General features: G+C 40.4%; 1 protein-coding gene across 1 annotated transcript in view; it reads right to left on the reverse strand.

The window, feature by feature from the left end:
• Window positions 1–2,457: 2,457 nt before the first annotated feature.
• The window catches only part of FBLN1 (fibulin 1), a 66,263-nt gene continuing 41,382 nt past the window's right edge, over window positions 2,458–27,338 (reverse strand). The window contains exons 16-18 of the mRNA XM_086461097.1: window positions 24,681–24,823; window positions 22,531–22,662; window positions 2,458–2,597 (exon numbers count right to left, since the gene is read on the reverse strand). Coding sequence (XP_086317223.1) covers window positions 2,458–2,597; window positions 22,531–22,662; window positions 24,681–24,823 — 415 coding nt within the window. The remainder of the gene's footprint in view (window positions 2,598–22,530; window positions 22,663–24,680; window positions 24,824–27,338) is intronic.

Genomic DNA, 27,338 nt, shown 5'->3' on the forward strand with positions numbered 1-27,338 from the left:
AATCGCTTTGATGATTTGCCAATAAAAATTACAAATAGTTTTTACCTTGTCCCATTTGCAACAAATGAAACTTTATTGTCACAGGTTTGGATGAGAGAAATATTTAATCCTCCCTATCATTACTGAATTATCTAGTTTTTCTATGTTGATCTATTAAAAGTTAAGACGTGTCACAGTGACCACAGCACTAAGCACTCTTTAATTTTATTATACACAAAACATAAAATCATCTACAGGATCAGTGTTCTCATATGACATCAGGACTATTTAAAAAGCTGCTTGCAATTTTCAAAGATTATTTGGGACAATGTAGGAAAACAGTTTTCCAGGAAGTAGTGGTAATCCTTCTTCTATCTTATTTTTACTCAAAAATGTGGACAGAAGAAGGGGAGAGGTGTGTGTCTGTCATGGTGTGTGGTTTCTCCTTTACAGAAAGGAGAAGTTTCTAAATTAGTTTGTTCATCAGTTTGATCCTAAAATTAGATTTCTGCTGTCCTAAAGTTCTTTCCACTGCAACTAAATACCACTTACAAAGGAAATAAAGGATCAAAAATTACAGTCTAGAAAATCAGATGGAAACAGTTTTTGTATTTTTGGTACTAAGACTCCTTACTTTTCTTACACTGGCAAGAAAAAGAACTCAGGAGAGTCATCCTCCTTTTCTTGGACTCTATTAGCATAATAAAACATTTTGCTTTCCAGTCTAAATCAGAACTATGTAGGCTGGTAATCCCTGAAGTCAACAGTATCTCTTGTAATCTGGAGTTTTCCAAAATCTCCATCAGTTAGTTGAATGATGAAGGTTACCTGCTACGAACATATCTGCTTCACATAATTTTTCTACAGAAATACGGTAACTATTTATTGAAATCATAAGTACTGTAGAGGTAGCCACTGACAACACCGAACACATTTTAAGCTGATGGCATCCTAAAAACCAGGCTATGTATGAGGTTGGGATGCTCTGTAAGTGTGTGTGGGGAACAAAGACCATCAAGAGGGTACCCTTTAGTCAAATTTTATTTGCAAGAATGGGTTATCATAAAATCTTAATTTAAGGAGTGAAAACGCTGCAGGCAGAGAAGCTTCTCTGCCATAGAGAATGGAACGAAGACATCTGTACGTACACAGTAAAGTTGCTATGGTCTTTTATTTGCAATGGATCAGAAAGGATGATCCTAATTATTCTTATTCAAAGATCATTCAGGTCAATGGAAAGATTCCCTTAAGCTTCAGGGGCTTTTGTATAAAAGGGAGACAAATGCCTAGTGCCAATAATGACAAATGAAACAGTGCACTGTTTCGAGTGGGGAATGTATATATACATATAGTTAATTTGGTTACAGGAGATATATCATACAATTTTTCTGGTAAGCAGAAACCATAGCATACTTCTGAGTATTTCTCATCTGACTTTATTTCCTCATATCTTAACAAACATAACAAACTGAAACACGGAGCTATTTATTTTCTGTTGTATAATAAAAAAAGATATGTTACTTTGATGCCCAGAAAATACATTAAACATTCATTTATTTGTGAGAGTTTCATATTATTACATATGCCTTGGTTTGGTGCATATGAAGTGTACAGTTCAACATGCTAATTTTATTACCAATTTTATGAAGGTATGGAGCTTTACTCTATAATAGACAGGAGATACAGGTCTGAGTTTCCCATGTGTTGATGGGTACAGATGAGATTGGAATTTAAGCAATATGCCTTATCCTTGTAACAGGTTAAGTTCAATAAGAGGTAATTGTTTAATTAGAATCAAACATAATCTTACAATCAAATAATAAGTACAAAAAAGGAGCATTTTTTTACTATGTGCAATAGCTTGTTAGTCTCTTACTATTTCTAATTCCTTTTGCACATCCTCTTGTAGCTATAGCTGAATGGTGCTTTTTAAATATCTAGGCTAAACTTTTCAGAAATGATTAGCAATTCTGGGTGCCTGTTCAGAGTTATCCCACTGGGGCCCAAAAGTGAGTATTTAGCACTTTCTGACAATCTGACTCCTTCAATGTAGTTAATATTGAGGTGAAATTACTAATCCTTACCAAACTTCTGCCATCCAAAGATACTATACATTCATCCCAATGAAGTCTGACATCTATTTTGTTCCACATCCTCAGTCACTCTGGTTATCTGGCCAAGGAGCAGTAGTTAAGATCTGCCTAAACATTTAAAAAAGTTTTAAATTTCACTAGGCAGCTGAGCACTTTTACACACTACTTATTTATACAGACCACTACATCAGGCTCACTTAATTTGCTCCACTCTATGTCTAATCAACATAATAATTTGTTATTTGTCTTAAACTATAAACCAAATATTTAAAAATAAAACAAAAAAAACCCACTATTGGGTTTTACAAACAAGTATATAACATAATAGTTTGTGGTAATGATTTAGGTTGGAGCGGCTTGTTTGTCTGGGATTTTAAACACCCTCTCAGAACCAGTACTCAGAGACAAAGATGTGGACATTGACGATGTTACGATGAGATACCACTCCACCCATGACGTAGTTCATCTCCAGTTTCAGGATGGCATGGAAAGGTCCAACAATGGGCCTCACCTGGCGAACTACACCTGTTGGGATAGAAATAGGTTGCTGAGATTAACAGGAGAATCAGACAGGTTTGGATGAGCTACACTCCCCTTCATTTTCAGTATAGCTGATGGGAAGTTATTTTATCTATTGGATCTGTAAATAGCTTGCAAGAAATTTTGCAAAGTAAGAATAAAATAGATCTTTTGATCTATTTTAACGTTGAAACCTTGAAGAAGATCTAGAAAGAGTACTAAAATGCTGCTAATGGCAGAAAAACTATATATTCTGAAATTAGAAATAGTTTTTTTAACCTTCTATTCAGAGAGATAAATTCTGTAAGCAGTCTGTGACACTGCTTTTTGAGCAGAACATAAGGACACCTTCCTAGATAAGCCAGCACCCACACTGCCCTGAGGAGTACATGAGCACGCACGTCTGGGAATGCCAGGACATTTCTGGTACTGTGTTGAAAACCGCATTTAATTTGGAACAGTAGAAATTATTTGTAATGGAGCAGTAAATTCAACACTTTCCCCATAAACATCAGATGACACTAATCTGTGAACTGTTAGTGTGCTGTAACACGGATGAACAACCCCACTGGAAGCCATGCGTCATTCCTCACATGGATGGTGGCCATTCCCTCACCAGCATTAGGGCTTGATAATGAGGAAGGAAGTGGCAAGGGAGAAGTGAGCTGCTTCTTTTAGATTTGTTTTACACGGAGAAGCCCCAGTGCCAGGGCGCAGCAGGATGAGGACTGCTGGGGGCTGAGAATGGCGAGGTCCTCAGGGAGGTGGGCAGGGCAGGGCTTCTCCTCCAGACAGGGCTTGTCCCACCACTCCAGCCAGGTGGCAGGGCAGGCCACGGGGCAGCCAGGTTCAGCCAAGGGCCCAGATCACTGGGCAAGTTCATGGTGATGGCGCTGAGCCAAAGTCAAACTGTGAAGGGAATGCATGGGTCAGAGTCCAGAACAAGAGGACCTACAGTTCTGATGGAGCTGGAGACCAACCCTCTTCCAGGAGTGCTCTGGCAGGGACTGAAGCTGAAATGGGGCTCCTGGCCTCTAGGCAAGGTGTGGGAGAGGACCCTGGGGGAGGCCCATCTGGGCCATGAGTCTTATCAGTGCCTTGGCACGGATGTGGCTCAACAGAATAGCGTTACAGCTTCAGACCTACACAAAAGAAAGTCAACAGGAGCTTTGCCATTGACTCCAAAGGCTCCAGATCAGATCATAAACATGTTCTCACTTCATGGTTACTCTCTTGATGCAGTGTTACAGAGCAGGGAGCTACCAAAGGGCTCACATCTGAAAGGATGTATCCAAAAGGTCAGAACCACGTGAACCTGAGGTCAGCCAGCAGGCAGGCACAGGGATTCTGTGGAGACTGCCCTTCTCAGACATCTCCTTCTGACAACTGACTTATCTGACAGGGTGTTTTGTTCAGAAGTAAATACACAATTTAAGAAAGGATTATTTAAGATGTATTCCTTCTGCATGCTGGGGGTTATGTTTCACAAGCAGGCAGCACACCAGAGCCTTCTCGGAGTCCCAGCCGAGCTCCTACAGCAGTCCCCTACAAACACATTGGCTTGAGATCTGATGGGAGAGATAAACGTTTGCTTATGCAGGCTGTCAGCACCTTTTTCTAAGGCAGTGATGACATTACAGTTTTGTCCTGTTTAAATACTAACTAATATCTTCAGCATGCAGTAAAATTGCAAACTTTTCACCACATTCACTTTCCTTGCCATATTTGATGAATACACTTTTTAAGCATCCTTCCCCCTACAATTTATATGTACATACATACATACATATATATATACTTATATTATTTATTTTTTTCATTTTCTTGGCTACTCTCCTGCACCTTATAAAAATGACTGGGCTTGGCAGATGATATATTGAAAAAGAAAAGCCTTGCTAAAATTTCCCTCCCTTTAGGGTAGCATTTAAAACATTTTGCTAACAACACATCACGTTATTGCAGGCACTGCTTTAACTGACCACAGAAACACACAGCATTGGAATCACTCAATACTGGCAAGCTGTTTAACCCACCCTGTTAGCGGCTCATGCAGTGATCACCAAGCCTCAGATGGCAAAGGTTGCTGTTTCCATTTAGCAATCTTTTTATAGTGTTCTGCACTTTCTTACTTTACTCTAGTAGAGTCTGCTGTAGTCTAGAAGTGGGATTGCAAATTGTGTTTTTTTCTGACGTGATGCAATTCCACTCAAGATGATTTACATCACAGTATGGCATCCATCCACCCATTATTGATGTAGCATTCAAAGCAATCACTAACCTTCTCATTGTTTGGATGCATTCTGCTAATAGGCAGGAAAAACCCAGAACATTTATTTTCAAGGTGGAATGGGCACTGTGATCCATGTGACAGTACTTTTCCACACAGTTCTCCTGCTACAGTTTTAAAACCAAGCCTAATAATGGTCTGAGAAGTGAATGCTGCACATGTTAGGACAGCTATATTAAGCATGAAATTGAAGGAATGTACAAAGAAACACAATACTCTCATAATACTTATTTATCCAGTGTGTTGTGCTAATGTCCTAGATGGTCCTGAAACGACCCCCAGTGCAAAAGAACTACTTCCCTTCCTCTCCTATTAAATAAATAGGGAGTCAGATAGGTTTGCGCTACAGCATGTGTTTAAGGATGCAGTCATTCTAAATGGTCAGAAGAAGAAAAAAAAAGAGTAAGAAAAAAACCTTGAAATGTTCTACTGGACGAAAGCATACGACAGGTTTTCAGCTCCTGGTAAACTTACTTATTGAGAGATTTCCATTTTTTTGGTGAAAAGTGCTAAAATGGAAAACCTGAGTATTTTTCTCCACCAAACTCAAGGACAAAAGCAAGTGGAAACCACACAATAGCAAAGCTGCTCAGAGCCTGAAACCTGTCTACATGCTTATCCAGCTCCCAGTGATCCTGTCCAGTGGTCCTAGGACTTGGTCTCAGAAATGCTGTTAAAGGCTACCTGCTATAATGTGTCACTGCCTTTTGATGCTACCTGTGTCTGATTCTCTGATGTCTTGTGCCTTTCATGTTAGGTACAAGGGAGGCACAGCTATTCCAGACCCAAACAAGGCCAGTAGTGCCTTGTGCCTACTCTCACAAACAGATGTCTAAAGAAAAAGCTTGAGAATCAGGCCTGCTACATGTAATTCACGTACATGGCTCAATGACTCAGTCAATATCTCACAAGCAGTTAGCGCAGGACAAATTTAAAGATGCCATGTGTAATAGTTCTGGATGTTTTTAAGCAATGTCGATTTATCAGTTACAGCAACATTTTCATAAACATGCTGTTCCACTATGCCTTTTGGCAGACTAATGATGGGTCCAGATTTGTGGTCTGGCATCCTTCAGCATTTATAGCTGAATATTAAGTATAAAACCATACGTTATAGTAATAGGAAGGTTACAATTTTTAAATGTACTGAAAAGTCAGGAGACGTAGAAATAAAGCAGCTGCTTTTTGATCTCTTTTTTACCAGTCTAAATCCAAAGTAGCTGGATGGAGCCACTCAGATTTGACATGGGGATAACTGCAGACTGGGACCTGGTCCTGGATCACTGTAGCAGTACACACTGTCCTGTGAGTCACTCTCTATAGGATGCCAGGAGAACAATGGTGTTGCTCATTAAATGACCTAAAAACAGAGGGCTCTCAAATACCACCATGAGCTGGTCTTCTCTGGGACCAAAGCTGCAGACTCTACAGTTGGTAAATGGGGTGAGTTTATCTGAGCAAGTTCACCCAAATCCTTTTCCAACAAAACTGGATTTCAGCTAGGTTAGCATTTTGAAAGAAAAAACCCCAAAACAACAAAAACCCAAACACCACGACAGTATCTGTCTATATTTAAACAGGGTGAATCACTGATAATAAATGAACAAGGAGATTTGTGCTGCTGCTGAATCCCATGTGCCAGGCAATATCAAACATCTGTGTTGTCTTGCCTACAGGCACATCTATGCAAGCAAGAGCTGTTACCCTCCAGTCTGATGTGCTGCTGTTGCTGTTTATACTCTTTGGTTCATAATCTGTGACCCAAACAGAGACTCAACCTACAGAAAACCCTGTGTGTCACAGGCCAGGCAGACTACTTTCCATCAGCTCACCTTTGTTTGGTTTTGCTTTTTTGTTAACCAAGCAGAGATGTTATTACATGTCCCAAATCTGCTCGGGTATCTTCATGGTTTGCTGACCTCCTTTTAGAAAACAATGATAGGACTTCTTTTTCTTGCACACTTTGCCCTTATTGTAAACAGGATCTAAGCCAATCCTTTCCATCTGCTGATCCATGTAAGCAAACAGCCTTGGCTTGAGAGGCAGTAAGTTTTTGGATGTCACAGTTATTTCTGCAGTGCTAGTCTGATCAGGGCCCAGAACTTTTAAAGCTCTGTAATTAATGCCCTGTTTCTTCTTCTTTCATGATTTCAATTTTGTCTAAGGTAAAAGTATGTCATCATGTGTAGTGAAGACATTAACCTAAATAATATATAATACTTATTTTCAAGTGAGAATAATGGCAACAACCAACACCTTAGAGCCACTGACATTGGATTACTGAAGCTTTGCTTATCAAAGAAGATGGGATAAATAAGACAGCAAGGTTAATATTGTTAATCTTCCTAAGCCTTTCAGCAGAATTTCTATTATTGTAATCAGATGCCACAGGTATTCCTTGGCTTGTCTATAACTCTTTAAGATATCATTACATTTCTCTGCTTTGAAATATGTGAGACCCTCAGGCAATTCACCTCCGTGTCTGGTTTCTGCTTGTATTTTTGCATTAGGCAGCTGATTTGCTAAGAAGCTCCGTTTTGAACTTAGGAGAAACACTGCTGTTTTGTTACCACATTAACCCATTCTGGATGACAAGTCCTCGCGTTATCATGCATTAACATTTCGTCTCCAGAAATCCAGACTCTTGATTCTGACTTCTGCACGAAGCTCACTGCCTAGCATGCCAAAGAAGCACTTGCAAAACTCTTTAAAACCCTTTGTAAAAAAACCCTTTTCTTCTTTTTTTCATTTTCCACTGCTAACCACAAAATCTGCAGCAATTACACTTGCAACAAATCTGGGTCATTGTGTTCCTTACACATCTGGCTGAACACTGCATTTGCATTTTCTCTAGAGAAAGCTCCTCTAACAGGGATCTCCACGGTTTGCTAGAAAGCAAAGCAGATCCAAAGCAGCTTATTTTCACACTGCCACTAGAAAAGGCTGTTTTGGATTGATAGAGAGTATGCATTAGATTGTTTTCTGTTCCAGAGGTGAAGGTCACAGGATTTTCCACAGGGATTGATTCTGGAGTCTAGTCAAATACTTAAACCTGTATCATCATAAGAGCACAGTATGGACATAAGTTGCACCCATCCCTCAAATAACCTGAACTTTTAAGGACCCCCACAAAATCAAGCTGAGAATTGTTAGTGGAGCAGGCAAGGAATCAGAGGTTGAAGGGAGAGGCAACAGGGACTGCTGGTTACTGGGGAGCTGTATCTGATGACTGATGGAAAAGGGGATGTGCTGAAGGAAACCTCTCCTTGCCTTACCTGCACTTGTGTACATATAAACAATCCAAACTACTGCCAAATCAAAAGTTATTCTTCCAAATAACCTGTGGGCTATGCTCAGGAAAACACAATAAACACAGTTATCAAAAATGGGATTAATTCCCTCAACCACAGCTCAAGCTTTGTGTTAAGTAACAAGCACAAGAGCTCTTTTCCTCTTACCACCTTCCCATCTTTTCTCCCATACACAGGGCTACAGCTATGCTGTTTTGTTCTGGTCATCACATGCCAAAGAACAGTAAGAAAACTACTTTTTTTTTTAGCCTTTGTGCTCACAGCAAGCACACAGTCTCCCTTCTGTGGCTCTTCTCAGGCGGCAAGTTAACAGAGAGGCACGTGGCTTTTTACTACCAGTTGAATCCACAGTATTGGCTGTTTTTCATTAGTGCAAGACTTCACACTGTATAAGCACACACCACACACATAATAGGCAGGTACTAATTTAGACAGATTTTCTGGGAACAAACAGTTTATTTAGGAAAACGTGCAAATTTGCTAAGGTTTTGTTTTTGTTTTTTTACATTGTTTAATTGTATGATCTGTGGTCAGCTGAAAACTGATCACAAACTGACTAAACTTGGGATTGATGGTGAGGAGTTATTGAGACTGCATGAAGTGGTGAAAAGAAGAACAATGCACTTTTCTGAATCATTTATCTATAGTTAACATATTAATCTGGTCCTAAACAGAACAAAACACATCTTTTTATTCATTCTGAGATCTATTTTAAATTAAACACTCTAAAAAGTATCTAAAATAATAAGAATGGGATATGTATTTGAAATACCAAAGGCAGACAAACAAGTCTGAGCATAGCTCATTGTTAGCTTTTCCTTCAAAGTAAGCACACACTGCTATTAAAATTTTTTGTGTGTGTTTGCATCCTGGCCATGCATTATTAAAATTAACTTTCACAAATCAGAAACTAACAGGACAACAGAATTAGTCTTCATGCACTCTACTGCAAGTGGAACTACTGACCGTATATATAAAACCAGAGTATTTTGCATTAGTTAGAATTAACAGCAACTTGGTATATGAAATATGATACGAATTACTGTGTGCAATACAGCTCCATAAGAATGTTAATACCAGCTCCACTGTAAAACAGTAACAGACAGCAAAGGGTCTAAGGGCTGAGGGAAGCTAAAGAATCTCCTAGGATCTTTTTGGTCATTCTTACCTGCGACGACGACGACGACGATGTTTCTTTGCCCCTAATACACAGCCTTTTTCACTGGCTGCGTAGCTCTGACGTCCCCAGGCAATTTCTAATCAAGTACATGCCAGCAAGGCAGGTAGGACAGCAGGGTCAAAAAGCTGAGCAGGGTATGAGGCTTAACAGGTGAGAGGCAGGAATACATACTAGGGCTGAAAAATGCGTAGCTCGTTCATGCAGGATGTATGACATTTTGGTAGCAATGCACTCATTTCTGTTCTTCATGAGATACATAAAATCCCATGTGACATGCATAAAAGCCCAAACCAACTCAAAATCAGGTTTCCCCCTAAATTTCCTAATCCTCAGGCTATGAGTCTACAGGTCTGATCGCAAGTGAAAGCTAAAGTCCATCAGAAAATGTGCCCCCTTTGGAAAAAAACACAGGAAGGCTTGTCAAAAGAATGTGCTATTTCATGGTGAGAGATAGTCCTGTTTTCAGATAGAACTTTTGGGATGATTTGCTAGTGATATCTGCAAGAGAGAGATTTCAATGACAGAAAACCACCTTATAATTTTTCCTCTAGCCACCTTCCTTGTGCTTTAAATACTTGGAACATGAAATGATTAGTTTGGAAAAATTCAAGTACCAGAGAATGCAGTGAGAGATGTGGAGCTGGAGACTAAACTCAACTGAAACCCAGGTAATTTATTGGGCTTTATATTAACTTCCAAATAATCTCAGCCTATGTTCTGAAGTCCCGCATTTGGCCGTTCCCGGATCTCTGTTTTCCCACAAAAAACCACTCTGGTCCTTTTTACGGCCTTGTCAGAGATGAATAGCACTAGCTGCCACAACATAACAGTAACTACCCTTTTTTAAGCAATAGAACTTTGATAATCGCAAAAGTAGCCTTTAAATAGTCTGCTAGTCTGTGTCAGGCCACAGGTATGTATAATGTACAAAGGATGGACATGGGCTGTCCCCTAATGTTAGCGAACTTCTTTAATCCCATGTGGATGTTGCAGTAACAAAGCCAAGAGGTTATCATCTCAGCCTCCTGGAACCCAAAGCCGTTGCGTGTCTATTAAGGAAAAATAGCCCAAAACACCAGCATGCTAGCGGTACTGTGTGGTGAACAACTTTTTTGTAAGGGAAAAGCGTGTTTACGAGTTTCCCTGAAGCAAAACAAGACGACTGATCTCCTCATGTTAATACAAGATCCTGGATTATAATTTCAAGTTTGCTTTTCTCCTCAAGGCCTCTTGCTTTACACTGCTGGCCAAGATTTTCAAAATGAAGAGTAAACACCTCAGATGCATCAGTGTTACTTAAGAGCCTAGTCATAGTTTCAAAAGAGATGTTCAGGCAATTAGGAACTTTAGGACTAGGAAAATGGTCATTGCAGTGACTATTTTAAAAGGCAAAGTTGATACGATCATTCCGGAAATGAGCAAGAGAAAAAAAATCCAGCCATGAATAAATGCTTCCTTGGATCAAACCATAGACAATGAGTTGCACGTTAGGCTTGAATACCAGACTATCTAAGTCTACAACATGTAAATACATATCTATAGTGTGAAGCCAGAACTATATAGCCAAATCATTTTTTGGCTCTGTAGATCTCAACTCAAAGAAGTCATATTAAGATTTGTAAGAAAAAAGTAATTTCTTATTCAGTATTCATTACAAATACACAAAGTTTATCAATAAGGTTGAAAAATAATTCAAATCCTGGTCAAAACCAGAAAATAAATATTTAATCTATTTTTTTTTTCCTGTAAAGAGCTCTGGGGCTCTGCATACATTAAAGTTTAATTAAATTCCTTTCCTAAAGGCTGCTCTTTATTCCAAAAGATTATGCCAAAGTAATGATTTTTGGTGCTTAAATTGCTCTGCCAACATTGTTACTAGAGTACTTACTGACCTATACCATTCTGGGGAGAAGGGAAGTGAATCAACTGTTGGGTAATTGGCTGCTTTTGGCACAAGGGCACGTCACTAGCTCACGATCAACTTGGTGTCGTCCAGGACCCTTAGGTCTTTCTCTGCAGAGCTGCTTTCCAGCTGGTAAGCCCCGAGTGGGTACTGGTACACAGGGTTATTGCTCCCTTGGGGCAGGACTTTGCATTTCCCTTTGCTGAACTTCACGAGATTCCTGTCAGCCCATTACTTCAGCCTGTTGAGGTCCCTTTGAACGGCAGCACAACTACCTGGTGTAGCAGCCACTCATCACGGCTTTGTTTCCTCTTCAAACCCGTTAAGGTGCTCTCTGTCCCATTATCCAGGCCTTTAATGAAGAAACTGGCCCCAGTATTGATCCATCGGCTACACCACTGGTGACTGGCTGCTAGCTGTGCTGCTAATCACAACCCTTTGAGACCAGCTGTTCAGCTGTTTTTCAATCTACCTCTCTGTCCACTTACCTAAGTCTACCTTTCCTCAGGTTGCCTATGAGGATATTAAGGGACAATGTTGAAAGCCTTACTAAAGTCAAGATAAGCAACAGCCACTCTTCTCTCATCCACTAATCCGGTCATTTCTTTGTAAAAGGCTGTCAGGTGGGTCAGGCATGATTTCCCCTTCATAAATCCTTGCTGACTACTCCCAGTTACGTTCTTGTCGTTAATCTGTTTGGAAACGGTTTCCAGCTGAATTTGCTCCATCACCATCCCAGGGACTGAGGTGAGGCTGACCAGCCTGTAGTTCCCTAGATCCTCCTTCTTGGCCTTGAAGATTGCAGTGACATTTGCCTTCTTCCACTCCATGGGAACTTCTGATCACCACAGTCTTTCAAAGATAATTGAGAGTGGCCTCACAATGACTTCGGCCTGTTCCCTCAGCACTTCTAGGGGCACCCCATCAGCTCCCATGGACTTGAGTACGTCCAGCTTGTTTAAATGTTCCCTAACCTTATCCTCCTCTGCCGAGGGTGAGTATTTCTTTCTCCAGACCTTCCTATTGCTCTGAGGGCCCCAGGACTCCTGAAGGCTGGTCTTATCAATAAAGAATGAGGCAAAGAAGGCATTGAGTACTTCAGCTTTCTCCATGTCTTTTGTCAGCAGGTCTCCTGCTCCATGAAGGAGCAGGTCCACATTTTTCCTAGTCTTCCTTTTGCTGTTAATGTACTTGTAGAAGCCCTTGTTACCCTTCACAGCAGTGGGCTGTGCCTCTATAGGCAGTCGCACAGGCATTATGTTCCTCCAGTCCTCTCTAGTTCATGACTGTGCCTGAAGGCACAATCTAGCTGTCAAACTGCAGGCATTTCCCAGACCACCAGATGTCTGCTGACTTCAGAAAGTTAATGTACATCTTAGATTCCTCCACCTCTCAAAAGCTAAATAGTCCTTTTCATTTTCTCTCTCTTTTTTATTTTTTTTTATTTTTTTTGTGAAAGCAATCTGTATTTCTCTCAGTTATTTGTGACAATCACAATATAGGCTCCTGCTATGTGGTGCTCTATAGTTTCTGATATAATCTGTTTTATTAATAAGTGGCTGCTCTTTGGAAAATGAAATATTTCTTGGTAATCATCACTGCAGGCATCAAATCATATACAGAAAAATAGCTCTGAAGATATCATTAATCCTTGAGCTGCCACACCTGACAAACATAAATATGGTTAAAGGATTCAGAAAACTCATTAATCAAAATACAAGTACTGAAATAGATTTCCTCTTGCTTTGAAGTACATTGGCCTTGTAACATTGTGAATTAGACCTTCATTCAGGTTTGATGATGAACACTTCACAAAATAATAGATCTGGAGAATCAGGTTAGAGTTGGATGTTAACAAGGTTTCCACGCTGATGGAGAACTGCTTCACAGGAGTGTGGCTGGCTACGCGCATCTTTGCTGCAGTATCTGGGGACAAGATTTTCAAAACCATCTACTTTTCAAACATGGACCTCCCAGATCTATAATCAAATTCCTAAGAAAATAGCCTAATTTTCAACTGTTGAGCAACCAAGTGCTTATAAAATGCTTCAGAAGTCAGGTTGGACATACAAAATTGCACTTTCATAAGCTAAGTGACACTCAGGGCAATTTCACTGTTGGTTTAAGCTGAATAAAAATATTGGTCCTGCTATATCCTCCACCCATTCCCTTGGATTAACACCCAAAAGAAAAGAAACAAAATGTAGCTTGCTGCACAAGCACTAGTGCCGACAACACGGAAAGGGCTAGAGTGTTTGTTCAGAGGTAGACAGGAGAGGGGGATTTCCCTTTTGAGCACCAACAAAGCTCCAGATCACTTAATACAACCCCAATGTTCCCTACTAGGGAACAGAAAGGCAACGGTGATTTAGGTACTCTACAGTCAGTATTGCATCAGTGGCATAAACAGGAGTCCTAATGACTTGGGCCAGCTAGTCCAGTGCTGACCGCAGTGGCATGTTAATCTCAGGAACAGTGTCCCTAGAGCAATTCAATAACCGCTACCCAACAGTGCAGCTCAAAACTGTACCGTACCCTTCTCTGAGAGGTGTAAAAGAGGATCAGGGGTAGGGCAAGCCACCCCTGAGGAAAAAAAAAAAAGACGAGTAACAGGGTGGGCCTGTGCCTGCGACCATAAGCAACACCTATTGCCCAGATCTCTCCCATGCTCAGTGTACCTATTGACCACAGAAATCATTTATAAGCCTCGTAAAGACAAAACTCTCCTTTAAAGAATGTCCAAACGTTGTGTCTAAAGCTCTCCAGGTACTCATAGCCTTTGAAGCTTCTGCCTAGGGTACAAGTCTTAGTTTAAGTTTAGCTAAAACTGAATCTGCTTCTCTTTTTGCCTTTTGTTTCACTTCTAAAGAAAAAAGGAAATTACAGTACAGGAATTACATTTCAGCACAAAAAAGGATCTTTCTGCCTTATTCAATCGTTCAGAGATTCAGGGTTCAATTTATTATAAATGCTGTCCTTCAACTACTCAATGAAGTTTAATTTCATTAACACCTGGGCTTCTCTAGAAAGCTTTGATTGCTGAAATGCATCAAATAAAGAGGCAATAAAGAGGCCTCATGGTATTAATACATTTTTTGGCCAGAAACAAATGGCAAATATTTTCAAAGCTATTATCTGTCATGTTGGATCATATGGAGCCTTGGTATTATGAAAGAATTAAAAACAACCTTTGATTTTACTGAGGTTTGGCTAGTTTACAAATACTATGATCTTTATTAAGGATACCAAATAACTTCAAGGAGATGTGCTCTTATCTTGGTTTGGCAAACTTGAAGTGCTTTTAGATCTCTGGTTTGCCTTCCAGCCAAACCTCGCAATGGGTTTTAATGTTGACAATGCTGTGAAATCACTCATGCCTAAAATGCAATAACTGTACTTGAAGTAGCCTCATTAAAAAATAGTTTCCACCATATATTTTTTAATCTTTCCTGTTCCACCTTTGAGAACGTGACACGCTTTATGTAGTATAAGAATCCTACATATTACAAAAACAGGTGGAAAAACTTCAAGCTTGAATGTCCAAAATGTGCAGAATCACGTATATCAGCCTCCTGATACTTTATTCCCACTCTCTCATTTACAGGGGGTTTAGTGTTCATCATGGTACACCATCATGTACATGCAATCTCTCCATTCAGTGGGAGTGGCTTAGTTTACCCTACCTGTCCCACAACCACATTATTCTGTTTCAGCCAAGCTTTGATACAGTAGCATATCCATGACACCTGGGCAATTTATTATTGTAACCCTAAGCATTTCTTGGCAAAGAGCCACATTATGGCACACAGCATGATATGGCTCTGTGATTCAATTTACCATGGAAGAAAAAGTACCTAATCCTGAGGATTTGACATGAAAGCCCTCATATAACTGCTCAGTCATCACCTAGAGGCGACAGCTCTGCTGGTATTGTTATCAGAACTTATGATGAGGGAACCTTTCTGAATCTTAATCTGTGTTAATCCCTGACCAAATTCTCAAAATAAGGCTGAAATAAGGGGGTCACTGCACCACATTTGACCCCTTTAAAAATAAAAGTTAGAGTGGGATTTTTTTAAGCAAGCCATGCATCTGTGCACCATACAGGGAAAGATTTACAATACGCCTTGAGTCTCTTATCTTTCGTCTCCATTTTTATAGGGTATGCAGGCGCTACTGCAGGAATGAGATGCTTGCTATCAACACACAAACTTGGGAGCAGCAGCAGAAGCAGATGAATCAGTCACACAAATATTTCATACTTGGAGATCCTCAGAAAAGCAGGTCTCTGACTACTCTAAACCTGGGCAAAGCACCTCAGAAGGCTGAATTCACACAGACATCTCTCAGAGGAAAATTGCTATAGTATGTTTCTGGGTGCACCAGATTCCAAATCTGGCTTTATTTGCTCATTTGTGTAATATCTCAGCCCACTGTTTAAAATTAATACCAAAAAATGCATGCTGTGTAACCTGAACCAAGGACCTTCGGCGCTCCCCTTAACTGTTCCCTGACTCAGTCCACTTCTTTCCCAAATTGGCAGGTTTGATACTTCACGCCACAGTTCACAAAACTTTGTCAGAGTTGCAGTGTGATTTATTTGTCTGCTGGCTTTATAGAAACTGTAATTGAAGGTGGTCTGTATGAATGTTTTTGTAACACATTACACCTTCCTACCTGAGGGGGTGAGATGAACATTGATCAAGAAGGAGCATTTGATTAACCAGATACTTGCAGCGTGCTAGAGTGAAATTTGGCATTAGAAAGGCTGTTCCACTCAAGCATGAGACTCATTCTCACCAGAAAAGCACCTTCAGCATTTCTCAGATACAAAATGAAAATTCACCTCCTGCTCAAGTTGCTTGTTTGCCTCCAGAAGAGCTCTCCAGCCTGACATTTTTTCTGGAGGGGAGGGAGGGTGTTGAGAGATTTGACTACCGAACAGCGCAGTCATCAGCATCCCGAAAGGGCAGGTTCAGGCAATAAATCTAGGATCCCGTTTACCAAATGGCTTCTGGGCACCCTTGTCTCAAATGCATAGCTACTAATTTCGACAGGGCAACCTGGCATAGAGAAAAACTCACAAAATATTCTTTGCTGAGGGGCTCCTCTTGTGAAAGGGGCAAGCCTAGATGAAACCAGAACAAAGATACTGAAAGGGACTGTGTCTTTTTTAATGTAAGGCTGCAAGAGCCTGTTGAAAAACCTGCTGAATTACGTCCCTGCTCTGTGTGCTCACTGTGAATGACTGGACAGCATCGGTTTTGTATTGCCAGACTCCATTGTCGTTTCATGCTAATGACATTATAGTCATGACAAAAGGTGGCTATTGTTGCTTACTTTCTAATAAGAGTATCCACAAGGGGAGATAACGTATGTTCTGAAATCCTCGCCCCTGCGAACAGCGGAGCTCTCCTGGACCCCCTGGCTCTGCCTACACCTACCCTCCATTTCTCCACAGAAAAGCAATTGTAGCTGAACTGCTACGTTCAGCATCATAGCCGTGCCAGGAAGCCCAAATCAGTCCAAGGCTCTCATTATTCTAAACACTGTAACAAATACACGGTAAAAGCCAGCCAGACTCTGGGCCAAAGATAAAGACTAGAGCAACAGAGAATAAGGGAGAAGCAGAGAGGAATATGAAGGTACTTGCCCGGTGCTGTAGAGTGGGTCCAGAGTTCAGAACGAAATCTTTTCCAATCCAGTGACTCTGAATTTAATGTCAGATCATACAAACATTTGCGTGGCAGACTGTTAAAAGACTTTGTCACACTGGGAATGGCCACACTACTTAAGAGATACAGAACTACTACCCCTGTGCTAAGGACAGGTTTCCTGAAAAAGACAAATAAACCTCCAGTCTCCTTCTCCTGCCCCTAACCAATACGGAATCCCACAAGCACACTTTCTTATGGTATCTGTTTTTGTTTACTTTCTGATCATTTTTTAAAAGTCTCTTCGCAGCCTCTGAAACATACCAAACAACCACAGAATCACAGAATGGGTTGGGCTGGAAGGGACCTTAAAGACCATCCAGTTCCAATCCCCTGCCATGGGCAAGGACACCTTCCACCAGACCAGGTTGCTCCAAGCCGCACCCAGCCTGGCCTTGAACACTGCCAGGGAGGGGGCAGCCACAGCTTCTCTGGGCAACCTGTGCCAGTGCCTCATCACCCTCACAGTGAAGAATTTCTTCCTAATATCTAATCTAAATCTACTGCCTTTCAGTTTGAAACTGTTACCCCTCGTCCTATCACTACACTCCCTGATCAAGTTCCTTCCCACCTTTCCTGCAGGCCCCCTTGAAGTAGCGGAAGGCCGCTATAAGGCCTCTTCCCGGAGCCTTCTCTTCTCCAGGCTGAACAACCCCAACTCTCTCAGCCTGTCCTCACAGGGGAGGTGCTCCAGCCCCCTGAGCAACTTCATGGTCCTCCTCTGGACCAGCTCGAGCAGGTCCCTGTCTGTCTTGTGCTGGGGGCCCCAGAGCTGGACGCAGCACTGCAGGTGGGGTCTCACCAGAGCAGAGTAGAGGGGGAGAATCACCTCCCTCAACTTGGTGGCCACGCTTCTTTTGATGCAGCCCAGGATGCGATTGGCTTTCTGGGCTGTGAGCGATATTGCTCGCTCATATTGTTTTTCATCCACCAGCACCCCCAAGCCCTTCTCGGCAGGGCTGCTCATGATACCATGGTAGAAATTAGACTACTAATAAATCCATTGCTGTGCTATCAGTAGTTGAGATACTTTCTGTAATGGTTCAAAGGTAACATGAACTATCACACGTGTAAAAGAGGCTGGAAAGTCAGTACAGGGATAGCAGTGAAATCCTTGCAAAAAACAATGGAGAGCAGTAGTACATATCTGTAAAATTATAATCAACCACTGACATCAGTGTATTCAAGCACCAGCACAACACCCCTGAGAAGCTCTAGGTACAAGTGAAACTTTACAATTGTATTGGCTGGATGTTTTTGACAAGAATAGTACCATTCTGCTTAATAGGCAAGAATATATGCTTAGGATAGTATCAAATGCAACGCGGAAGATTTCAGCCTATCAAAACTACTTTTAGCTGTATTATAAAATTTTTAAATCTTCCTGAAGTTTTCCAGACTACAAGGTGGTATTATAGTCACCTAAGGAAATGAATGCATAGCTGAGGGGGAAATGTTTTAGAGTTTCTGATAATACCTTAGGCATTGATAGGACATTTTTGTACAGGTTGAAAATGCATTCTTCATTTTTCACTGACAGCTGGTTAAAGCAGGAATGCAGTGAAAAGTCTATAAAAGCTTTAAAAAAAAACCCACTAACACGTGGATAGGTCTGCACTTCTGGTTTTTTCCTGCCCTTGCTAATAAGTGATGTGCAGTTGTTCACTATATCTGTTAGATTCAGTGCCACCTTGGCCCCTAACCACACCGGGCAACAGAGAGTCTAGAGTGCTTCTTCAACCAGGAAGGAAGGGGGTTTCACATCTCTTTTTAATACAATAGGGTAGAAATATTGGAGGCTACTTTTTACACAATTCTTTTTCTTCAGCTCGCATGAAGTCTATGCACTGCTACTCCAGCGGGATGGCTTTTGTTCCCTCTTTTCCACTGGAAGATACTTCCTGTAGGTCAGCATAGCTAGTTTTGAAGTCTGTTCTTACTTCTTTTGGCTCCTCCATGTCTGATATTGTTGATCATTGATTCCCATTTAATGTATTTTCTTTCCTTGATTTTGTAGTACTGTCCTTGCATCTTCCTTCTCCTACCTTTGTGCCTGCTCCTCCTACGTCTCCTTTGGGAGACAGTGTTCTTTGTTTTTCTAACATTCCCTGCGGAAGCAGTTTCCTCTCTTTCTAGTTTCTTCTTTTTCCTTCCTCACAACGTGCTCCTACACACTCTCATCTCCTCCTATGACCTCAGCTGCTATCTCTCCATCAACAAATCACAAAACACTGATCAGCCACTCTCCATCCAATCCTACACATTTCTCAGCTTCATTAACATCTTCTCCTTGCCGTCTCAGTGTCAGCTTAAAGGGGTAATGGCTAAAACTGATGACCTGACTCTCTTCTGTCCGTGTTGAGTCCTCACTTTTCTTCTGTAACTCCATCTCTAACAGCTCCTCCCCCTTACCAAAAGAAACCTGTACCTTTTCACTTTTTTTTTAGTGTTACACTTTCGAGAGCATCTTGTTCCTTTCCATTCACACAAACACAGTTTAGACGCAGGTCTTTCTTAAGGCATCATCTTGTTTGTGACAACCTAGCAAAAAATTGTTTTACTAATGAAGGACTTCTGGCAGAAGCATCTTCATTGGTCTGTCCTTTCTCCCCCTCTTTTCCCAGCGCTTCCTCCTTTCTTTGAATCCCTTCATTGGTTTCCTCTGCTCTGACATCAAATCAAGGTTTATTACACCCAGCTCTTTCAGTAACACTAGTATTTTCCAGCTTTTTTTCCATATACTCACGCATTTCGTCTTTCTGAGCTAGTCCATGTCTTTTCTTTAAAAAACAAACCAAAACAAACTCCTGTAGAGGTTTTCTATCTCTTCTCTTGTAGAGAAAATTTGTCTTGCAGAGAAAAGACATTTGGTGATCTAATTTCCATTAGCAGATAAAATAGGTTTGATACTCTGGTCGTTTCTCCTGAAATACTACAGCAGAATAAACATGCTTATTATTCCTTGTACCCATGCATCAATTTATTATCAGAGTAAATGTATTTTTTCCTCTACAATATAGGCAACAAAAAAAAAGCTTAAAAAATAGGCTACACAGATTCAAGAGGCATATGTCCATCAGTGGTCATCAAACACGATGGTCCAGGTGTGCTTTCCCAGAAGCATATAAACTGATGATGGTAGCAAGGTGGAACATCGTATTTGGAGAAAGATTCCTGTATACCTGTATGTTACTGGCTCATATGTTGGACACTGGTTACTGGGCTAGTTGGGCATTTGCTCTGCTAGGGTCCCTATGTTACATCCCCACAGTTCTTATGTTCCTGTAACTTAATGGGATAACCAATAAAGCTTTCTGATAACCAATAAACCTTTCTGATACTGTCTATGCTTTTTGTCTTTTTCCAGCCTTGTACAAACCTTTTCCCCTTCTTTACAAGAGGGACTCACAATGTGAACTCCTGTGGACTAGGATCCCACCTTATTTATTTGTCTTGAAAACTTCACAGCACTTTTATGGGAACACCTAATATTCTGATTATTAATAACAAGAAAAACTGTACTTTTATTAGAGCAGCAGAACCACTGCTGGCAGAACTATTTGCAATCCTAATTTCATGCATGCAATATGCTGTCCTGAACCTCTGCCCCTCCAGGTAATATCAGCTGGGGTTTGCTTTTGTTTTTCCTTTTCCAATTCTGCTGCAGGCAGTTTACTTTGCAGCTTCCATCCATTAATCTCGAACTACTTTTACATAGAGGAATTAATTAAGACTCTTACAGACAAGAATTAATTAAGCCAGTAGAAGGCATGTTTTATCATCTCCATGGTGCACATGGGGGAACTGAGGTGAAGAAGCTGTTGCCCAGTTCTTTTGCAGAGCTGGGAATGTACTTAGGCATATATCATATCCTCTCAACCTGGTGTATAAGAATGTCCTTTCTCTCCAAACTTTGTGAGGCAGATATCCAGTTTACCAAGTAAAATACCATTGACATGCAGTCCTATTATTCAAAGTGGAAACACTTCCCTCAGGCAAATACCTTGGCCAGCTGAATTTCTAAACACATCCTTCTTTCTTATTTCAGACAGAAAGAAGCACACAGCACGAAAAGCAAACTACTGTAACTACTGTGGGATCTGATAACATTTATACTCTTATAAAGAATCAACCCAATACCTGAAATCTGTAATCTTATCACCCTGCTTTAACAGACTCTCCCTCTTTCTCAGCATTCACATGTATACTTCTGTTTGATAAAGAAAGAAATACAAACCTAATGACTTATGATTTTTATCTACAGTTCATAAAACCTTTGCACAGCTGACGCTGTACTATCATGCTTCTAAAATGCAACAGTGCCACCTTCAGATTATGCTAAATATGACTTTTTCACAAACTATCAGTACGGAAGAAGCACAGCAGTGATTTTTCTTTCCATCCGGACAAGTCCTGCTAGAAAGTCCAGAAGCACATGTATAAACCTGAGCAGAATCTGCACATTCACATACTGAAACACGAATGTTCACTGGGAACAGTGGTCCTTTACTTTCAAAAACAAAGATTAATAGAGAGCAATCAAATACTATGTTTTAATACCTGGCATATTCATTCTCTAAGCATGAGAATCACAGCACATTCCCTTGCCACTGTACTAGCAGCTCACATGGGGCAGAGGAGCACATCAGCTGGGACCTGCTCCTACTCTGCAGCCTTTACATAATTTTCCAACTACTCCTGGATATGTTGGGTCCCAGAGTGAGAGCCAAGCTACAGTGTACACTAGAAATATATATCTGTATGCACATATGTATATATACTAGACACACTATACACATTACGTACGGGATACAGTATGCATTATATCCCCCAAAAGGGTCCTGCTCTGAAAGAAACCTACCAGAAAGTATGACCCCAGCTTGTGTTGCAGCCCCTCCCTGCTATATGAGGAGATGTAGGCCTAGTGTATGACCCATACACACAGGTATATCTGCCGCCATGTCTCCTCCCTGCCAAGTTGAGACTGTAAATCAAATGTATATGTTCCATTCTGAAGTTTTTTCTAAACCACAGCACCTGACAGATCCCTTTTACCCTCAACAGAGGTGTTTATTTAAAACTGAACGAGCCTTTAATTAAATATTAAAACAGGCAAAAGTTTCAGTAAATTCAGTCCTGCTTTAAAAATTTGATTATTATCCAAAAATTGGTGCAATGCTGTTTAAACAAGAAAGAACAGTTGCTAATTAAATTTATGGTCTCTTTGCTGACATACTACATATTTTATACTTGGTTTGATTCTAACGGGCAAATCTCATAATTTTAAAACTAAGCCATTTCGATTTGTAATTAGAGCCAGTTCTGAAAAAAGTTAAAATACTTCTCAAATTAATGTTTAGGCCTCTGGTAGTTTGAATAAAAAATTATCTGTGACATTAGTTAAATTACACACACTGGACTGGAGAATATTAAATCAACACAGGCTTAAAAATGAAGGTGGGAATTAATTACTTGAGTTAACTTCTTCGACCTTGTTCTACAATATTACTGAAAGAAGAAAGAAACAGAAAACACTCTACTCACCCACTGTCATACCGTCCATGTAACGCTTGATGATATCAAAGGAATCTCTTAAATTTCCTTCTGTTATGTCAAATATGATATCTGCCTGGTTGGCTGGATATGTAGGTGTGATGGCACGGAGGAAAATAATCTCTGCAAATAAAGAGTATCACAGAATGTACTAAGAAGTATGTGAAAACATCACTGAGGAACCTGACAGAATTTGATCCAAAATGACTTGTCCTCAAAGCTGGTGGAGGACACCCCCCTCCCCCACCACTCCCAGTTTGTCCTTTAAAATTGAAAGAAAGAAGATCTGGGGGAAGGGAAGGTTCAGATAGATTTATGTTCCTCTCCTGCACGATCCAAGAAGCCCTCTAGCAAAAATACTATTACTTTTAGAGTCCAAAAGAGACCACTCTTAGAAATCAGTTAGACTTCCAGCATGTACCCAAAGAGGACAACACTGAGGATCCACAGGGTGGGCAGTGGAGGGGGACCAAAAAGATAAACCCCTGAACTCTGATTCCCTTAGGCAGTTACACAAAGTATTACCACTACAAACTACACAGTCCTTTTGTGTATTGGATGAGCGGTTTAGGTTAAAAAAATAAAAAAAGGAAAAAAAAAAAGTGAGACTATTTTTCTAGCCCCTTGTGAGGGAGGTATTATTATTCTCATTATTATCCTCACTCTACAGATGAAACTAAACCATGGAGCTGTAAGAATTCACCCAAGGCCATGCACTGAATTACAGTTTAGGAATGTCTTCTGGGCTTTGGTAGTACTCTCAGATCACTAGGTCTCATCTCTTTTTATTAAATCATGAGGATGGACTAATGAGGGAACAGTTTGGGGAGCGTCCTGGGTCAAATCCTTAGCTCTGCTGCCAGTACACCTGGTGAAGCTGAAGGGGTGTGTACGGGAGTAGAAGTGGCTATGGGGCATTCCTCCGTTCCCTGTGAAGTAGGGCCAGCCAAGGCCTGAAACAGGCCTGACGCAATCTACAGCAGCTCTACGCAGCTAAGCTATTGGTGGCCAAATTGTTCCTATACGAACAAGGATTGGGATGTCTCTTGCCCTACTCCTTCTGCCTGGTACAGAAGCGAAGAATCAGCTTTGGCTTTCATTTAGGACAACTTTCTGAGATAGCAAGGCTGAGACTCTGGGTGCATCAGAAATAGGGATTTAAGATCTTTAAATACTTCTCCACAATAATCTTCCTTTCCTCTGTCCCCTTCTCCTCTCTCTATGTCTGTGCCACAGAGTAAGTGGCTGAGTGGCTCATTCTACACAGAAGCGGGGCTGAAGGCAGTCATCCCACCTATGGATGCGTAGGCAATCCCCAGTGAAGCTGCCAGAAAACGAATACAAATGCCAAAGAGCAAAAATTGGCTCTTGATCTGTATGTTTATATGTGAACTGAGCAAAGTGAGTGCGATCCTTATGAAACTGAAGGACTTAAAAAACCCGCAGGTACTGCAGAGGCCGAAGGAACTAAAGAAATAGAGGAGTGCCCAACAGAGTGCAGCATCTGGGGCTGGAAAACTCACTCTGGATGACTGGCCAGCCACTCACTTGGATGCTTTTTCAAAATCTTAGCTTAAAAACTTTCTGTCCAGTCTTTGGAATTTCCCTTCCTTTATTCTATGTTTTTAAAAACTACACTTATTTTTTAATGGGTCCAAAATAGGCAAATCACAGTACTAGATATTATATTCAATATAATGTATTTTGTGATTAACATTTGCATGTAGATAAAGGCTACATTCTTGGAACAAGCCACCTGTCAATAGTGAACAACAGACCATAAACAGATGAGTGAAATACAATAAGCACCTACTTCCTATGGTAAAATCTGCAAACAAGGGAAGAAAAAAGTCATGGGGCACCCAGCTATTATGTGAGTAAATGTGGTAAATGGGAATTCAGACTCAACATTTCCTTAGACTGGGAAGCTTTATGAGTTAGAGCTCAGAATGACTTTCTTTGCCCCATAAAATTAAAACTCCTGGATATCGAAGGTTTTAATTAAATGACTAGTACACTATAATTTGGAACTGTGCAAACATTTTACTGCACCGGTAGCTAGTCTGGCTTTAGGCAAGGATTTCCGGTGGAGGTTTTATATGTTGTAGTCTATTAAATGGAACAAGGAAGAAACCACTTACCTTCAGGTCTTGTAAATTCTCTGAACGTGGGCAGTGAAATGACAGTGTGGGAAATGGTGTGGACTGGATCCAACACGCAGTTGACATCATTTGGTCGACAAGACTTAATGCAACGGATAGTATCTGTCTTTTCAAGTCTGACACTACAAGAAACGAGAGAGAGAGATGGAGATATATCCTGAAAATTAATTACTTTCTCTTTTGCAATCTGAGGAGCTATAAACTATAATTGATATAAGTGTTCATTCTTCACCTCAAAAACTTAGACAAATGCAGAATATCCTAACTGCTGGACCACTGAAAAATTTGGTTTGGCTAAGAGGTGCAATCAAACCCAGTTCTTCAAGTGAGGCATACAAAAACAGGGAGAACTGTAGTGTGTAAGATACCATGTAAAGGTCTCTTTCCAAGCACAAACAGGACCAAACAACTAGGCCCAGATCCTCAGCTGCAGTACAGTGATGTGACCTCGCCAGTTGCAGTGGAGCTACACTTATTTGCACAAGTGTTTTTGTATTCCATGTGATATCAATCATATAAAGCAGAAACAATTGTTTCCATTCAGGAAATATGGCAGGAAATATCTGAAGGGCCAACTTTCTTTCACGATTTTGAGTGCAGCAAGAGCCAAAAAAGCCTCTCAAGTCTTTTTTTCATACACCCCCTTTCCATCTAAACTGAGAAAACAGAGAGGAATGGGAACTGGGGGAGGAAAAAAGTTAACCACATTATTTAAAACCTCAAAGACTGAATTCTGAGTTTGGGGAAATGGTAAGGGTCATTTCATATTCCATCTCAACCAGCTGCTCATTCGTCCTTGAAAGTCTATTAAAAGTTAAATGACTTCTTCTCACCCTTGTCCACTAGAGTGAATTTAAAGTCACTTACAGTTCAAGAACTTCACACAATACCCAGTCTGTGTTCATGAGAGATGAAAGGGCTATGCTGGGACTTACAATGTGACTAAGCCCCACAAATGATCTCAACTTTGACCTGCCCATTTCTTCATATTTCTAAGTGGAAAAAAGAAAAGACTGCAATGTCAGAGGGGGGAATTAAAAGATTAAAAAGAAGAAAAATTCACTGAGTAAAAGGGAAACAAAAATGGAAGCTTTAGTTTGTCAGATACCTCTAGAAACAAATGGTTCTTGCTCTTTTGAAAATGTATTACTCAAGTCCACACCTACAAGCCATCTTTTTTCAGATGTTCAAAGGGACTTTATGGCTCTATTAATAATAAATACATCAGTAACTTCTTATTATATGCTACCCACATTTGCTCATCAAAGAAAACAAAGCCAAACACGCTGATACCGTATGAAGCTAAAATAAAGATAAAAGAGAAAACATGAATCAACATTAAGGAAATCATGCTTCAACAGATGTGAACTGGCATAGTCCACGGGAAGGCAATGAAGCTGGGTTAATTTACACCAGCTGAACCTGGCTTGTTGTCCTCACTCTGTAGTTGATGTTTTGAGACTGGCCAGGAGATACAGGCCAGGAGAGACCCTTTACCTCCTACCGTTATCTGGGTACAAAATTTCGTCATTTCCTAGACATCTCACAGGGAACAGCATAGGGCTTTCTGTGGAAATGACATGCACTGGTCATTTTAGAACAAAGTAATTTGGATATATGGACATAACAGTCTGACCTACAATAACAGATTCCGTCCTCTTATTTTTAACCTCAGCTGCCAAATTAAGAAAGGACTTTCAGCTAGCTGACCCTCACGTCTTGTGAAATAAGGATCAGCTAAATTACATAGTCTAGTTCCAGTGTAAAATAGTCTATTTCAAAATACCTAACAAATAGAATTGAGGCAAAACGTACAAAATTTGTGTCTGTTTCCCTCTCCCCCTTTTTTTTCCCCTTCACTGTGTATAAAGGACTTCAGTAGATATTTACATCTATATAGCCATACAAATACTGCATCTTTCCTCAGGATCCTGCTGACCTGGGGTCGCAGTGGCCAAGGCAGACTAGTTTTACTTCCAATAACATGTTTATGAATTCTGACAAAGTTCTTTAAAAGTTTTTCTCTTTGTGTTATATAACACATAGATAATAACTATAGCATCATCTAAAGGTTTTAGGTACACCAATGAACGGTAGCGTGCATAACACTTTGGGACATTATTACTAACGAAGTACTGATACAACACATACAGCATCCTACATTTTAACAGCTGTATTTAGATAATATAATTTGTATGCAAAAACGTTGTGGTAGGAGTGTCTGAAGCCTTCAGTATTGGTCTGTCTTTGCTCCTTCCTGGGATGGAAAGGGAGTTTTACTCTCAACTTCAGCTAGAACAAAATTTGGCAAATAAAAACATTTCTGAAATTCTCATCCAATATAGCCATGGATTTGTTTAAGATAAAGTCATAAGACTTAGATTCATAATTCTCACTTCCGATTCACTGGAGTAAAGCATTCAGACATGAATTAGGTACCCTCCATACAGAAACAGAGGACCACAATAATCACAATGATCACAAGTGATTTGTGTTATTTCCTAAGTAAAACTAGTTTCCAGATCCAGCCGGCTTGTAACCATACATTTGACAGACAAACGTTTGTGTCAGCTCTATTTCTCTGCACCATTTCTCTCTCCTCTTAGAAATCCCACAACTTTTTATTTCACATGTTCT

Source organism: Leptosomus discolor, chromosome 1 (genome assembly GCF_034619465.1).
Source record: "Leptosomus discolor isolate bLepDis1 chromosome 1, bLepDis1.hap2, whole genome shotgun sequence".
Lineage (NCBI taxonomy): Eukaryota > Metazoa > Chordata > Aves > Leptosomiformes > Leptosomidae > Leptosomus > Leptosomus discolor.